At 35.5% G+C, this 17,491-nt stretch overlaps 2 protein-coding genes across 2 annotated transcripts in view; both read left to right on the top strand.

Moving 5' to 3' along the window:
- The window catches only part of LOC106131070 (paired mesoderm homeobox protein 2A-like), a 30,018-nt gene extending 21,438 nt beyond the window's left edge, over positions 1-8,580 (top strand). Inside the window, exons 3-4 of the mRNA XM_013330060.2 lie at positions 5,791-6,001; positions 8,375-8,580. Of these exons, the coding sequence (XP_013185514.2) occupies positions 5,791-6,001; positions 8,375-8,580 (417 nt within the window). The remainder of the gene's footprint in view (positions 1-5,790; positions 6,002-8,374) is intronic.
- A 3,317-nt stretch (positions 8,581-11,897) lies between these two features.
- On the top strand, positions 11,898-14,254 carry LOC106131128 (muscle-specific protein 20). The gene is made up of 4 exons (XM_013330121.2): positions 11,898-12,037; positions 12,457-12,668; positions 12,961-13,081; positions 13,699-14,254. The coding sequence occupies exons 1-4, from the start codon at positions 12,008-12,010 to the stop codon at positions 13,888-13,890; spliced, it is 555 nt and encodes a 184-aa protein (XP_013185575.1). The 5' UTR covers positions 11,898-12,007; the 3' UTR covers positions 13,891-14,254.
- Positions 14,255-17,491: the final 3,237 nt, after the last annotated feature.

Below are 17,491 nucleotides of genomic sequence, written 5' to 3'. Positions count from 1 at the left end.
TTCTGAAATTCTTTAATAATAAATCGCTTCTTCATATAATTGTATTTAAGGCCCAATCAAATAAGATGAGTTGCGTGAGCACACCTGTCATCGAAGCTAAACATCGAATGTGCCGACATAAGGGCTGAATAAACGATGCATTCATCTCTTTATTATGATGTGTTAATCCTGGATTATCATCAAATGTTAACACATGTTACCAGTTAGTAAAAAAAATATTGCAATTTTAAAAAGACCTAATGAATAATTGTGCCACGATCCAAATTGAACTTTATCGTAAAAGGAATAGATTTTATTAAATAAGTTTCACGAAAAGGTGATAGAATGGGATGAATTATCGGGGTAGGTAGCTAATATTATTCCGGGGCGTTTGGTGTTGCCTTTTCATCCGCTAAGTATAAATAGGGGGGTGTGTTCACGGAGCTTGATCAACTCGACCGCTACAAAAAAGATTGATCAATTTTATACTTGTTATGGCAAACAGTAAGCAAGAGGTTTATTTTTATTAAAAATTGGTTTCTTAAAAATTGAATTAGGTGTTTCTTTTACATGCTTTTTATATTTGGTTCAAATATAATTTTATGACAAGACATTTTTATGTATGTATGTTAGGATAAGAGAAAGTTCCTTAAACAATTTAGAAATATCAGATTTTGCTTGACCGTGCATAAATACCTAAACTTATGTGATACGAGAAGTATAATTAGTAGTTATTATTAGATTTAAGTGGTTTGACGTCAATAAGTGATACCTTTGTATCCAATTTTGAAAATATATTTATTCTATTCTACTAATGATATACCTACATTAAAGTTATATTAATCTTCATATATAGTAACATAATTTGAAAGTTACTTAATACAGAAAATATATATAATTGAATCTGGTAGTAGTGGACAACTGTCACTATAGCAGTGGTAGCGCGGAACTGTACGCCCGAGGCGAGTCGATGCCGGCTCTGTCAATATTTGCGCGCCCGGCCCGGCTAATGAATACAATTTTAGATCATTCCGCGCGGCCTCACGTTTTTCATACGCCTCGGGCCGCCCTCTGACAACGTGTCAAATAAAGACACGACCCGGACCTCTATACATAACGCTGCTGACAGAGAATATATGTAAATGTAACACGTTTTTGATTAAATTAAAATTTTAGTCGTGAAGGAAGTAAAATTAAAGTATACCTAATACGTACATAAATACCTAAAGTCATAAATGACTCTCTTCTATCTAATGCTCGTAGCTAAAGAATGAATTGTTTTTGTTTTACATTAATAAATTCTATATACCAAATATTAGATTTTAAAATATATAAGATGAAGTAGCCTGACATTAGACAGGAGAACCACGTCTCTCAAGATTTATTAACTGAACAGACATTTATGACATAAACCAAGTTGATTATGTAGTCCGCAGAAACCCTCTAGTTTCCGCTACGTTAGCCCTGTACTAAATATTTTTTATACTAAAGTGCCAAATAATAGGTCGAACACATGACGCTCCCTCGGCTAATTCGATGAAAAATGGCCTTAGTGCAATGATTCTCAACTTTTCCTTTTTTATAGTTGCGATCTACAAAATGAGCTTATAATTAAATAACGACAACATTTGTGATTTTTTAAGGCTGGTTCTTGATGCAGATTGTTTTTACTACTTATTAAAAATATTTTGGAAGCCAATATCGGTCAAGTTAGCGGGCGTCGTATTGTTCAATTAATTATTATATTGTTTTACTTTGAAAACTAGAAAAGATTAGCTTCTTTCTCACCGAAGATCTCTAAACAATAATCACGTTTACAAGTTATAAAGTAAGCTGCTGAACGCAGGTCGGGTTAGAAGTCGTAACAGTTGGTTCTGAGGCGCCGAAGCACAGTACAATGCGCTGAATACATTACCCAGTGTTGTTTGCCCGCCGTCACCCGACGAGCCACATGGCGACGCAGCGCTTTGTTTATTTTAATACTCAGCCATTGTTGCTTGCCACTGTTTGCTGAGGGAACTGTATTAACTACCCCTTGTACATTTGTACTTACAAAGTAGCTGTTGAATGTAAACAGCGAATTAGTGACGGCTCCGACGACGGTTAATTTTGCAGACACTCAAAAATTAATGTTGTTTTATTATATAAATGTATAATTTTTAAAAGTACCCAATATTGTGATGTCATCGCGAAATAGAAGAAAGCATCGAAGCTCCGAATCAATAAAAAAAACTTTATAAAAATAAAGATAGGCGGCACTTGCACTTGTATTTCCATGGGTGTATAAAAATCCTTTACCATTATATTGCTCAACTTATATCTGGAATGGGTATGACAGAGATGAAACTCATGACAGTGTACAATGTGCATCTCGCATTTAATTACATTTGTCAATGCAATGTACAACCCCGCCCGGGTGCGTTCGGTTCATTTGCAAAGTGCATTTCGATGCCGTGCTCTATTGTTCCGACCCCACGCTTAATTGCCCGCTCGTTATTTATTATTGACGTTTGCTTGTATTTATCGGTTACCGTTAATTTACGATATTACAAAAATAGATCACATCAATAACTATTGTCTCCTCGAAAATTGTTTTATCGGTAGTAACCGTGGCGCATCATAATTTTAACAAAATATTTGCAGTAGGAGCACAGCACGCATCGAATTCGATAAACATCGCAACAAATTCCTACAAACACATCGGCGGACGTTTATTTGCCTCGGGCCCACGCTCGGCTTCACGTCGACTTCGCATTCCGTTCGCCGTCGTATCGGTACTCATTTGTATTGGCGGCGGTTGTTTTATTATTTGTTTGTTTGCGGATGCCGCATAGGTTGTGAGCTTTGATTTTTCCGATTCGGAAATAATGCGGAAAGCGTGGAGCCCGGGGCGATCGGGCTTCGGGGGCTCATCGCGAGCGGCGCCAATCAAGCGGATTGGTGTGTTCGTTAGTCGCTGGCGCCGCCCGGCGGCTCGCTTGGTTAGGCCGAGCACGTACTGCGACCTTTCCACTCGGAGGCACTGATTTTCTGTTAGATCCAACGAGATGATGAACTTCAGCAATCTTACAATTGAATACATATACATATATTTATACGTTTATACGCCATATTCCTACTTCACAATGTATGATAACTAGAATTATACAGGTATTTTCGTATCTCGCAATTCTTAAGACTTCTAAGGATTGTTATGTTTCTTTATATTGTTTGTTTGTTCGTAATATCTTTATTTTATAACTATGTACTATTTCTTGTATATAAGAAATTAATCACTCGTAATGGCGGATATTTTATTACAAAGTATATTTTATTCGTAAAGAACATAAATTAATAAATATATACGAGCCAATTAATTAAAAATAAAATTAATCAATTTCCGTAGTATTAATTATACTTACATGAGAATTTTCTCTTCATACTGTCAGTTCATACGGATGACAAATATACTTACAGTGATGATAAATCTCATAAAGATATCAATTAAAATGACAAATATCAGAGTAAATAACGACTAATTTCCGAATAGACGTATCATATATACTGAACAAATTGTCCAGACGTGTTAATGCTAATGGGTAATTAAATCATAATGATATATGATCATAAACCATCTCGCGAGTGGGTCGTTATGGTATGTTGCAGGTCAAAACAGTGATGTAAGGGCGCGGCTGTCCATCAAATAAATAATAAATAATTAATATTAGGCCATCGTGATGATGAACGCAGTCCAGGTTCACAGCTGCATAGCACTGACAAGTGTTGGCACTGCGCGCGCGCAGAACTATAAACAATATATCTTCAGCCTCAATGTCGCGAATCATACTGTGTGAGTCACTTCATATTGCAAGTAACTACAGTAATTTTAGCCGTTATGTTATTTTGAAATGTAATGGTGCGGAAATAATAATTATAGGAAAAGCAATTATAATATTATTTATTATTGTCTACGAAGGTTATTACAAACAGTTATAGTCTAAGTCTAGCGTCATACAATTATGCAATACCGAAGTATTTTAAGTTTTATATTTACCTTCTTTCTGGTGAAGTTTGCGGAGAAACGAAATGCAGGTCGCTTCCAAAAGAGCGTGGTAGCCATATTACGGTTGTTATGTCTAACCCTTAAGAAGTAGACACACCCAAAAACCCAAGACTAAACGGCCGCATTTAGATATTCTGATAGTGATAAAATATAAATCACAAGCCTGAGTTTATAAACTAAAGTAAATAAGAATTAGTATTAAATAAATTCTTGTTTTTTTTATATTTTAGCTCCACGGATCCATAATAGAGATCGGGCACAACTATAAAGACTTATGATGTCACAAAACAATAATGTTAACCAAACCTCTAAATGGATTATTTCGAAATATTCAAAATGTTTGTTATATTCCATTATCAGATTATTCATAAGTATTATCTTGCTTATAAATAATCATTAGCATTTCACCTTATTGAGGTTTCCAGTTAATATATAATTGGGAAAAACAAGTATCATCAAGAGCCTTTTGATTTGATATATTTTCCGGTAATAAGGAATTATCCTTGTATTGAATAGTACGTTACGCTGAAGGTCCTTATGAATCTGATGGTCGTGGTATATATTATCTACCATCAGATAGTTTACAATAAAACTTCACACCTAGTCTTGCCAAAGTCCTACTCCTATATATAAAAATCGTCGTGTAACATGATATTTTTAAGTCATGACCACATTTGGACGTCTTGACTACTTTTTGACAAATTATTTGCGAAATATTTCTAGAACACTAGTGGGTCATTAACGTTTTCCACGATCACTGTCAAGGTGAATTCACGCAACTACGTAGGCGTCATGAAATTACGTAGGACTTGGACAAAATTCAGTTGGTATTTGGCAACTCTGATAAAAGTATTTGTATGTAACTCAAAATCAATAGTTTGCACAAAGTCTTTATTATCTGGCTGAAAGCTGTTTACTATTATTACCTACCTATGTGTTTAAAACATCAAAATATACGGGTCGCAACATTTCAGTGAAATGACAAGAGTAGAAAGGTGAGCAAACATCATCAGGCATACAGCGATGAACAAATAGGGCGTGCGTATGATTGTGAACCCGAACCGTGCCCGCTTGACTCGCATTTTTTACTCGTAACACTGCCCAATCAGCGCCAGTGGCAGTTGCAATTATCTCTCGCACCAAATCGAATTATGATCAATTCGGATTTGCGCGCATTCGAACGAATATAAAACGGTTTGCATTAAAATTTGGCGCGCGATGCATGGGATGCGTTCCCATTAGTCGGCTCGAACGCTAACTTTATTTGTTCATTGGAGCCCAGCCCACGTCCGCTTCTGACGTTTTCATTATCTTTTTGTTGTTTCCGCTTTTGTTTACGATGCTTATTGTGCCATCGGTTTTCGAATTTTAATTTTGATTATTTCTACTGTTCTGTACCACGGACAAAAATGGTTTTGTTCCGTATATTTATTGGTCAAGTTTTACATTGTTCACAAGGACAACGGTTTCATCCACTTATTTTAAGTTTCTCAATTTAATACATTACAGTTTAAAGTTTACTCAATATAGGTAAATACCTACCTACCTATATTAAAGCTGCCTGCGCACCTGCGATAGGCAGCTTGGATTAAAAAAAAACAAGCAGAACATAAGCAAAATGTGCATCATTTTACTAAGAACTCTACAGACCACAACGTTGACACTCATATCAGGCGAGCTATAATGAGTATAGCACATAACCCGGAGGGAGACTATTATGATAAAATTTGTTATCAATGAAATAGTTACGAGAAATCTTTCTGTTTCAGGTGTGGTTCCAAAACCGTCGGGCGAAGTTCCGTAAGCAAGAGCGGCTGGCACAGCAGAAAGCAGGCGACGCTCCGGTGAAGGCGGAGGGCAAGCGGGACAAGCCGGCGTCCCCGGCGACCTCCCCGCACCCCGCGCCCGCCGCCCCTCAGCCCGCACACCATGCCTTGCCGCACTTGTCTCCGCCAGATTTAAAGCCCATCACTTCACAAGGTAACCATTTGAATGTCTTAATTTTACTGTTCTCTGCTGGTTCAATTCTTTGTGGTGAAACAGAAGATCTGTATGCAAGAGCGGCTGCCGCAGCTGAAAGCGGGCTACGCCCCGGTGAAGACGGAAGGAAGCGGGGCAAGCCGGCGCCCCCGGCGACGTCCCCGCAGCCTGATACTCTGCTTTGCCGTATCTGTGTTAAATATGAAAGTTTCCAGACTAAGGTAAACATATAAATAAGCAGTTACAATAAAATCATAACCCACTGCCATAAATTGCAGTAAGTGCGTGATAAAGTATTCTACGCGTATCTCTAATTTTACGATTGAAATAACGGCGGGGTGGCGGGAATCGCATTCTACGCCAAGGCCCTACCTGGCCGCTACGAGTTCATGTAGCGCCTTCTATAATTGTAGCTTATCTCTGTATTATTTTTTATTTATTCATTAACTTTAGCCGCCACAGCTCCGCTCGCGTGATAAGTACCTACTCTACGTCCTTTTCTGAACTTCACGCTATATGATGTACTTTTCAAAATGCATGGAAGCGTGAAGAACATACTTTCGCATTTACAATATTAGTATGGATTTTAAAATATGTCAGTGGATTATCAAACAAAGAATACATTAAAGAAAGCGAACAATACATTAATAGCCACCTAACTAAGTTGAATAGAAAGCGTGTAATGATTAATAATCTGACATTTGAAAAATGTGGTGAGAGTTTAATACCCAGAGTATTTACAGACTGAAGATTTTGTTGGCTTACAAACGTGTTGATTATATTTTCGTCTATTATATTATGCCATGAAGTGATATTTATTTTTAGAGGTTTATTTCACTGGTGCTGTGACGCAGTCAATGAAAAATTGAATGTTTTCTAGGGTATATGACTTCGCTAATTGCCGACAGCTCGTTAATCAATTACCTACGCAATGTTAAAATCTTCAAAAATAATTCGACAGTGATTCAACAAAATGTCTAATAACATTTTATTTAAAGCGCTACTGAACAAAGTAATTTTTATTTCTTTTTTGCAAGAATCACTTTTTCATTTGGCAGCAAACATTTTCTTTTGTTACTTCAATTTAATTTTTCAATATTCTATACTTTATACATACATGATACATCCCGCTTGTCTACATGGCATGCGATGTGCCCCTTTCTAATAGGAGTAAGCAGAAATAGTTTCTGACTTTCCAGGAACCCTGCATTTCATTTCTATGACATATTTTGTGGCAAACAAATTGATAAAGATAAATTAAAATAACAATTGATATAAATAGTGTTAAGTAGTAGTATATGTATGGTGTCGAAAAATAGCTACTCAGTGTTCTTTCTTTGTTAAGACGTTAATATGTTAGGTAAGTTTTAAAAATAATATGTTTATCCCTATTTATCGACATTCCGTTCCACTTTGGCTTTCTCGGCGTGTGATGCCATGAAATATTTTTAGCCGTATCACCGAAATCTTACCAATGTTGCGCTGATTCAGAAAATATAACCGAGTGAGTCATAGGTTTAAAATTTTCCACCAATAATATTTGGGATCGGATATTTCGGTCCACAATATGCGTGGGTGAACATAACAAGGCTTTCATCAAAATAAATCCGTCACTTGGATTCAAACAGTTTATATATAGATATTATGAGGTTGCGCCCTCGACTGAATGTTGTCGTTGAAATTGAGCCATACGTAATATTTAGAAGATAAGGAATTTAGGTCAAGTTCAAATCAGTTGTTCCGATGGGTATTTGCATGTCTCAGACATATTCAGACATAATTTTAACAATTATTTCTGCATGTACTATATAATAATCAATCATCATCATCAAGTCTCTTATGCCGAAGTAAGACTTGCTACTAGGGTATATATAGAGGGTGTCTTCTAGGATCTTGATGAAAATGATGACATAAAATTCAAGTTGGTAATTTGTGTGTATAATAATAAAGTTACAAGAAGGCTGTGTGACCGTTGTGGTACGGCATGGGTAATCGCGGCCTTGCGGGGGCATTAATCAAATTAGCTTTCCCGCCACCACCACCACACCGCACCGCCAGATTTTCACTTCGGCTCATTTGCGCTAATTGTGCGCGCGATTGTCACTCAGGCTTGAATAAACAACGGAGCCGCGCGGCAAGGATTAGGTGATTAGCGCTTAATTGCGTTACCACGATTATTTCATATTCGCCCGTCGGGCTGCAGTCTGATTTCATATTCGAGCAGATTTGTATGCACGAGTTTCAGTTATTTGGCATAATGCTGCGCGGTCCTACGAGCTAACATTCTAATTGGACAGCCGTAGTTCAATTTGGTCTGATGGTTATTAAATAGAAGATGTTTATGTGTAATTCATTTGTTTCATATTGTTTTAGCTAACAAGCTGTGCGAGGAATTGAATGGCGTCGGCGGTGGAGGCGGGGGGTTGCCGGCCGTGAGCAGCGGCGGCGGCAAGTGGGCCGGCAGCTGCGGCCTGCTGCGCCAGCCCTCCGGGTTCCCGCTGATCAGCGTCGCGCCACCCAACTATCTCCTCTCCGACCACCTCGGATCTCTCGCTAAAACGAACAACCATCTTTTCTAATGGCCATAGTCGAGCCCTACCGATTAGACGGGTAGAGTTCGCTGAGTTCATCAACGCAGCCCTGACGCGCGCCGCACGCGCCTCGTTCTTTACATTCCCGACTTTACATTGAGTGACATTCCAAGTGAACATGTGTGGACGCTTACAATCAATGTAAAAAACAAACATTTCAAGTGCCAAAATGTGTCCATTATATATAGTTGAAATATATGAACTTTCATATAGGTAGGTAAAATTTAGAAATTTAATTTAATCAAGCTGTTCACTATACAGGAATTGTGTTCTTCAATGTAAAATTTCAAATGAGTTGTATTGTCTTGTTTTCCAATAATAGGTTAATATCGAAGTATTAGAAGAATATAAATATAAACTATGTGTGATAAAGATTGTAAATAGATTCCAAACTGTTGTATACGTTTATCAAGTATACTTTCAATTTAATGTTAATGTAAAAAAAGCAAATTTAATCTGCTTCAGATTCTTTAATTTGTACTTATTCCATATTTTATAGAATTATTTCCTTATTCCTAATAGATTAAGTACTTAAGTTTGTCAGTGGTAATCTAGTCAACGCCGTCTTGTCCGGCTCTATTTGTTTTTTAATATTATTTTTACTATAACTACATACGAAATTCTATATATTAGATCAGTATTTAAGGACAATTCAGACTGTTGTCGAACAATGTTGTAAATATGTAATTTATTTTAATTGTAAATAAATGATAGGAAAGTATTTGAGTGTATGTAATAAACCTGATGGAATTTGTGGAGGGTGTTTTAATAAAGAGAATAATAATAAATTAAAGTTTTTTATTTATATGGAAATATCTATCAGAGTGGTGTTTTAGGGTAACAATTACTAAAGCATCAACGTATAAATTTTTATGAAAGGGCAATCCAGTGACTAAGGGCTGAATATCTATATAAATTAAACATAATTACATTAGTATATGTATTACTAGGAAAACTAAGTGAGTCAACTACGTAAATGAATGTAACTAATGTTACTAGAAATACTATTGAAAATAAAGGATTTCTACTAAGTTGATAAAATATAAATAAAAGTAAAAACGTTAATATTTTACGAGATCTTATGAAACAGTAGGATATACGATTTTAAGGATATTTAGTAAAAATTATATTCTTTATTTATACCTTGACATTCTGTGGATTGTTTATTTGATCTCATTTAAATCTAATGTTAACATCAATTTCACTATGAAATTCTACAAGTTTACGTGCCAAGCCGCCTTAGCCATTGAATCTATTGTTTATAAATTATACGTCGTTAATAGACGTGAAATATATTCTTGATTGGTGAATTTACTACGTTTTAAAATTATTTTTGGACTGGTGGACATTCTTACCATGGAAAAATTACAGTTGATAGCAAATGTATTATGCATACATTGATATTTACGTCTGTTAAGTGTGTAACAAAAAATATTTATAAGTTATACTTTGGCTAGATAGCTTTGCAGATTTCCATACAATGATTTTAGGTACTGAATGACAAGTATTAAGTATAACCAAACATACAATTGAAAATAATAAGAAAATCGAGAATGATGGCCGCTGGAATTTCTACAATTGGTAGCGTTTTAATATTGTAATAAAAAGCGGTATTGATTTTAATGTTGTAATAAATAAGCTGTCGATAAGGAGGTGACTGATACTAGATACACCACTACACTACACAACCTAAAGTTAAAAATTTTAACGATGCAGTCAGTGTGAAGTATAGTTGGCATTATGGTTATGTGCAAATCTTTCAATATGAGTCATTGAAACACGAGTACAAAAAAGTGTTATTTGAGCGGCGGAGTGGCGTGGGCCCCAGCGGCGACAGTGACAACTAAGCGAGGCTTCAGTGACGCGCATGCGTGGGCGGCGCACATAGGCGGCCGCCCACCCATTAAGCTTAGCCGCATATAGACTTTCAAACAAAACGGTTGCAATAAGTTTCAATTTTATTACTAAATGTATTGCATCCTATGTATAGTCGTTAAGCCTATATCTAGCTGGTCGCGGCCTTCAACTTTTGTGATAATTGGCTCTGTCTACCCCATATGAGGCAGAGTCGTGAATTGTTTGGTTTAAATTGATTATTAGGGAAAAAGAAAGCTGGAAAAGTTGTAACTTATAAAATTTACATATTCTTCTTAATTCAATTATTGTTTTATAATTTGTTATATTGCTTTTTATGTGCAATAAAGAGTTTACAAACATACAAACAAACAAAATTTGTTGATAAATCTACCAAAATTTTTATATTAAAAAAATTGACTTTTTCTTTATAAGTACTTCTTCATCTTCTTCCCTTTGGTCTTAATGCCGATAACATTCTAATAGTCCTAGACCAGTCCAGGATTGTTTTTACACGAATAACATTTGCCAAAAAACTTATTCATATATGAGTTAGGTTAAGGCAAATACAATAAATATACTCATATAATAAAAGGTGTACTATATTAATGAAAGAGATGGAGTGGTCCTATTATGAATCGCTCCAACAGTGTAATAACAGTAAAAGGTAGTTTAAGTTCCCATTAAATAAGTCTTTTTTTTCTACTCGGCTAGACAACGTGAATCACAGTGGACTTTAAGCAAAATATGAATGGAGGAATACTGATAAATTTAATTATGTAGGCTTTGTCAGACTCACTAGAAAGCAGCGTGATTACCTAATATTAGTAGTAGTAAGTATATCTATCTGCATCTATTTGCATGAAAAAGCTGACAGTGGATAAAGTTTTTAAGATGTATAATCTACACCAAAAGCTGGTTTAATTTGAAAATAAACAGTCCAATTAATGTGATTTATATGACACGAGACTATTAACACTTCATGTAAAACGTTTCTTTGTAACGTGTTTTATCAAAAACTAGGTAATTAAACTTTGAAAACAGGTCGTTCACCTTTTCCGTTAGTATATTTTTTAGGAAAAATACAGGGTTTGTTCCCGAAAATATAAAAAATAAAAATATGACAATATTAAACTTTGGAATAAAACAATATAGGTACTAATCTTTTTTACTATCAATAATAATTTCAATTTCCTGCGCCAGCAGAAGAAAAAATGAAATCAAGTGAAATAAAAAGCTTAACCTCAATATGGTACTTATTGCAACCAAAAACATTTCAAATTTCTTTCTTTCAGACTCTAGAAACAATCTATTTAAAACCAGAAAATACATAGTCATCCATTATTTTCCACCACCAAAACGACAATATGATAATAAAGAAAAAGGCTGTTGAGTCACAATCGTAATTTTGTAACGGCGTTGCGCACGAGTCTCCAGAAGGGCGCAGCCTGCGTGCTCTCTCTATAAATACGCGGACTCCGCTTTCAGGAGTTCAGTTTAGCGCAGTATCTGAAGCTCACTGCCACCTCGCATCCCGCAACAAAAACACACACAACACAATATGTCTCTGGAACGCCAAGTCCGCGCCAAGGTAACACTTCTATAAATTGATATTTCATATTTTTTACATTTTCCTTCAACCTAATTAGAAAATCATGATAATACTTTTAACTATGACTTTACACTCATATTTTAACTTTTCATTATTTTTCAGTAAATTCATCCAATATATTATTCTTAGAATTTGCTACCTATACTGACTATTTATAAACACCTTTTTACATTTGAAATACTAGAAAACGTTATAAATTAAAAAAAACATATATTATTACCTCATCATACAGAACATTACCTCATTTTGATTGGCAAAGAAATTAATTTCGAAGTTTTAGAAAATGTATTAGTAGACTATGACGACACGGCATTAAAGCTTTTACATAATTAAAAATAAGCCGTTATATAAAGATTTTTTAATACTTTTTTACCAAAAAATATAATTTTCTACATCAGCTCGCTTCTAAGCGCAACCCTGAGCAGGAGAAGGAATGCCAGCAGTGGATTGAGGGCGTCCTCGGCGCCAAGTTCCCTCCCAATGAGGTCTTCGAAGAAGTCCTCAAGGACGGCACTGTCCTCTGCCAGCTCATCAACAAACTGAAGCCTGGATCCGTACCCAAAATCAACACCTCCGGTGGACAGTTCAAGATGATGGAGAACATCACAAAGTATGTATTTTTGGAGAAATAGTTTAATGAACTTAGTTTTGTCAAAATAATTAATTATTTCACGGTAATCATGAAAGATAAACTGTTAATTGCAGCAAAGTATATTAATAAAAAAAGTATACCTCGATCGTCATAAAAAGTTGTGCTTTTGAACAATAATAAGTTTTTTTCTATATTTTTCTCAAATATTTAGTTTGTTAAAGAATACTATAACTAGTTATCATCAAAACATATTTGGGCTGTTCAAAATTGTTACTTCAACACCGAATTTAATTTTACCTTTTGTCTCCAGCTTCCAGGCCGCAATCAAAGCATATGGCGTCCCTGACATCGACGTGTTCCAGACCGTAGACCTGTGGGAGAAAAAGGACATTGCCCAAGTCGTCAGCACACTCTTTGCTTTGGGCCGTGAGGTAAGCATAACGACCGAAATTTCAGACCAAATACCAAAGATACGTTGATTTTGTAATAACGTTGATAAGTCTGAAGTATCTACCTACGTCTCTTCTATTCTTGAAGTAATGATACGATGTGCTATAATAGTACAACTCTGCATAGGTACTCGTATAAAGCTCAACGACTTCAGATTCGCCAATAAAAATACACTTAAGATAAAGAACCGTTTTCGAATGCTACTAATCTACAGCCACAGATCATACGTCATCGCTGATATTTTTATATAGATTCTATAATGTCGGAGTACCGCTGAAAAGTTATTGATTTTGCAAACACTTGGTTAATTCTTAATTTAATAACATAAATTGTATATACTGTAATATTCCCAGAACCCTATTGGTTTAATAAACAATTACCAAAATAGATTAATCGTTAGCGAAACAACGCGTTTACACCACTATTCGGTTTGACGTTTCGGATTTAAGAAATTGGTAGAGTGCCAAGTTCAGTAAGATTAACGAGTTTTGTGCAACATTACCTCAGTTTTCATAAATATCCAAGGTCGTGTGAATCTGTAGAGGCCGAATGGGGTTATTTGAGTCTCCAGTGTTAACACGTAGTTTATTTGTTACAGACCTACAGGCATCCGGAATGGAACGGCCCCTACCTCGGCCCCAAGCCCGCTGATGAGTGCAAGCGTGACTTCTCTGAGGAGGTCCTGAAGGCCGGCCAGACTGTGATCGGTCTGCAAGCTGGCTCCAACAAGGGCGCCACCCAGGCCGGCCAGAACCTCGGCGCTGGCCGCAAGATCCTCCTCGGCAAGTGAACATCTCTCCACAACACTGTACTAAGTGATATTATTTAATAAGATATTTTTGTACAAAACTGTGTGCGGACGCTATTGAGACCGCAGTTATCTGCGAATCTCAGCGGAACTGATGCTTCAGTCTCGTGTGAGGTGGTATGTCTAGTCATTGTGTATCTGTATTATTTATTTATTACATGTATACCTTATTTAATTACAATTTTCGTTTATCTTTATAGTACGATTGCCATCGGAAACACGTCGAACCTTCGGGTTCTTTTTGGACCATGTAGCGCAAATGATTTTGTACATAAGTGTTAAGTATAAGTAAATATATCTATTTATTTCCATTTATAATTTTTATAATAAAATAATTATACTCAAACATGTTATTTTTAAATATCCCATTCCTAATTCCTAACTTACATTAATAAGTATTGTATTTTGTTTATACAACATCGGAATCGCTCTTATCTTTCCAGTAAACTTCATTTACCAAGTTACACTTTTACCCTTTTTTATTGAAGTACAAACATAACTACAATTGGAAGTTGATGATAGTGACAGATTTTTTAAGGAAAGTTGAAATGAACAAAAGAATTTTAATAAATTAATAAAAATACACGTATAAAAATCATATAATTTGTTTAGTTATATTACTAGATTCATCATCTTATAAGTAATTCATATAAAAAAAGTTATTTCAATGGTGAATTTTGCTTCCGAAACATACCTATTATAATTATTATGCTTTCAAGTTTATTGAATTATAAATACAAAAAGCAAAGAAAATCTTATTTAAAAAATGACTGTCTAAAAGTCATTTCAAACGATTGTGATGTTGTTACAGAATAGAATTGACGTGTGTTTTCGGTATTAGATTATATTTAAAATTGTATAAAATAAAATTTAAAATAATAATTTAAAGTAAAATTTTTAATTCGTGTCACAATGGTCGTTCCGGTACTCATTCGAAACGGCTTGACCGTTTCTCATGAAATTTTGTGTGCATATTGAATAGGTCTGAGAGTTGGCCATCATCTATTTTTTATACCCCTTAGAGATAAGGGTTCTGGACCCTTTTATTTAACTATAAATTACTTTAAAATTATTTATACATATAGCAAAATAACGTTTGCCGGGACAGCTAGTATTACATATAATATGAAAAAAAGTGGGAAACATGTTTTGGGCAAACATAAACGGTTTTTAATGTTAATTGAGAGACACTGACACTCAATCCAGAATCAATATCAAAGGTGCTTGGAGGCCGAGTATAAAAGCTACCGGGACTATTACCAAGAGGAAGAAGTGACGCCTCCTTCACTCACATCACCACATATCAATAAGTCAATGAACAATGAAGTGAAGACAAGGAAAAGTCAACAGACAATGAAGGAAATTTACATACATACACGTATAATCTTGTTTATGTCCCTCGCGGGTAGACAGAGCCCTTGTCCGTAGAGAGGGTAGCAGAGTCTTGAAAATACTGTAACGTCACATTCAGCTGTATGGCATAATGGTGGAATAGAAATTTAAATATTGACAGGTTGCTAGCCCATCACCTGCAAAAGAATCTAAAGTTTATTAGCCTTTAACGACATCCATGGAGACATGGAGAGGCGTGTATTCGAAAATGCCGGTAATTTAATTACACAACAATTACATCGTTTCGATTATAGATTAAGGTTTCCTGCGTGCCCTCCTATAAGTATAAACGAATAGAGAGCGTCCGCGGCTGTGTTTATAACTCTTTCATGCAAAAACTACTGAACGAATTTCCAAAAAACTGCAGTAGGTAATAATGCTTAGACATTAGAATTATACAATAAGTGAAATTTAAAGAAATTTATGGCGTGTGAAGTCGCATGCATCAGCTACTAGTTCCCCAATAATCATGATCCAGGGGTTGGTAAATCTAGTCACATGCAGCGTCTCCCATCTGAACTCTCACCGCTTATTGTAGGGGAAGCTGGTTAGGTTGCATCCTGATAGTTCCACTAGTTAAAAGTATTAATATAATTACGACCATGAGAAAGAGATGAATTACTGACTCCATGATACATGACGAAGAGGTCCTAAATATTTATTTTTAGCGCAAATTTAAGTCTTTAATTTTGAATGAAATTTCGAATGAGTATTTCGCAAATCTAGTTCTAGTTTTGTTGTCAAATACCAATCACGCATAAGTATAAACCAGAACATACATAACCCTATTGTAGCAATGTAATTTTTTTTTTTATATAAGGCTAAGCGAATATTAAGCCTTATTATATCCTTATAGTAAAAAGAAAAATGCTTTAAACCACAAAACTTTGCGAAAATAACAATCAAATAAGAAATGAGAATATAATATAAACCTTAGTATATATATTAAGGAAATTCTTGACGGAAAATAAAATGACAACATGATATTCCTTCTATTTTGCTGACTTGTGAATGCCATCGACGTAGTCGTCGAGTATCTTTTCGAGATTGTTCGCTCTGGCCCTACCCTGTTGTCAGGAAAAAGTCGGATATGTATTTATGGTAAGAATTTTTTTTCCAGTCATGCAACGGGAACGTCATCCTATTGGCGTTAGTTTCGATTCACTTTGCCTCCTCTCCTCCATTGCAACCTCTCCTTCAGGTCTCTATGAGCTCGCCTTTGACCACGGTCATGGATAAGGCAAGTCAGCTTTTGTTATATACGAAGCAACTATCATCTGACTTATGCAACGTTATCGGGAGAAGAACGTGTTTTAAGTTGGATCATGGTTACACATACAGTTTGGCAGTTAATAAATTAGGTGTGAATAAATCATATCTTTGCATACTAGTTTCCAAGTTGAACCAAGCCAAACACATGAGAAATTCGAATTCAAATCTTAGCAATAATTATTGCATGATTAAAATACAAACATTTAAACAGATAGAAATTCAAAAAATCGTATTATTGGTTTCTTTTGACCTTATAAATATAGATTTATTATATTGAATGGAGGCGATTGAATGATACGATTGGGTTCAGACTCTTAATTATAGCTTCACAATATAGGTATCATACCAATTTTTTGCATATATCTTTCAACAGACATCGGTCAGTTACTATTTCATTACAATGTTTCCAATATGTGAAAATCACGTTTTCAAAATTTCATGTTCATAAAGATTATGAAAAAACACGTAGTTAAGTACTTTAAGAAACCTATCACTATTTGAATCTCGGTTCCATCAAGCCGCACGTGATCATAACCTTTTCAAAAGACTGTTGGCTCTGTCTACCATATAAGGGAAGTCGTGGCTACATGTACCTATGCATGTTTTACAAAAAAATCATTTAAATAAAAATGTATGGATTGAATTGAACATAAACTATCTCTAAATTTCAAACATAATAACGAACAAACAGAAGCATAATTTACGACTTGGCAAATGACGCAAGAAACTTAATACAAGCTGCCGCCATCTGCAGGACGGGGCAGTAAAACGGGCGACGCCAAAAAAGGGCAGAGTAACGGGCAACGGCTAACGAGAATAACGGCCAACCAACGCGCCGCAACGGATTCTGAAACGGCGTTGTAGCTCAAAATAGTATGGCCGCCGTTACTGCGTAAAACCTCAAAATAACCTCTTGTTG

The sequence above is a fragment of the Amyelois transitella genome, chromosome 6 (assembly GCF_032362555.1).
Source record: "Amyelois transitella isolate CPQ chromosome 6, ilAmyTran1.1, whole genome shotgun sequence".
Classification (NCBI taxonomy): domain Eukaryota; kingdom Metazoa; phylum Arthropoda; class Insecta; order Lepidoptera; family Pyralidae; genus Amyelois; species Amyelois transitella.
Note: the sequence above shows the minus strand (reverse complement) of the source record. Positions and strands in the feature narration are given on the sequence as shown.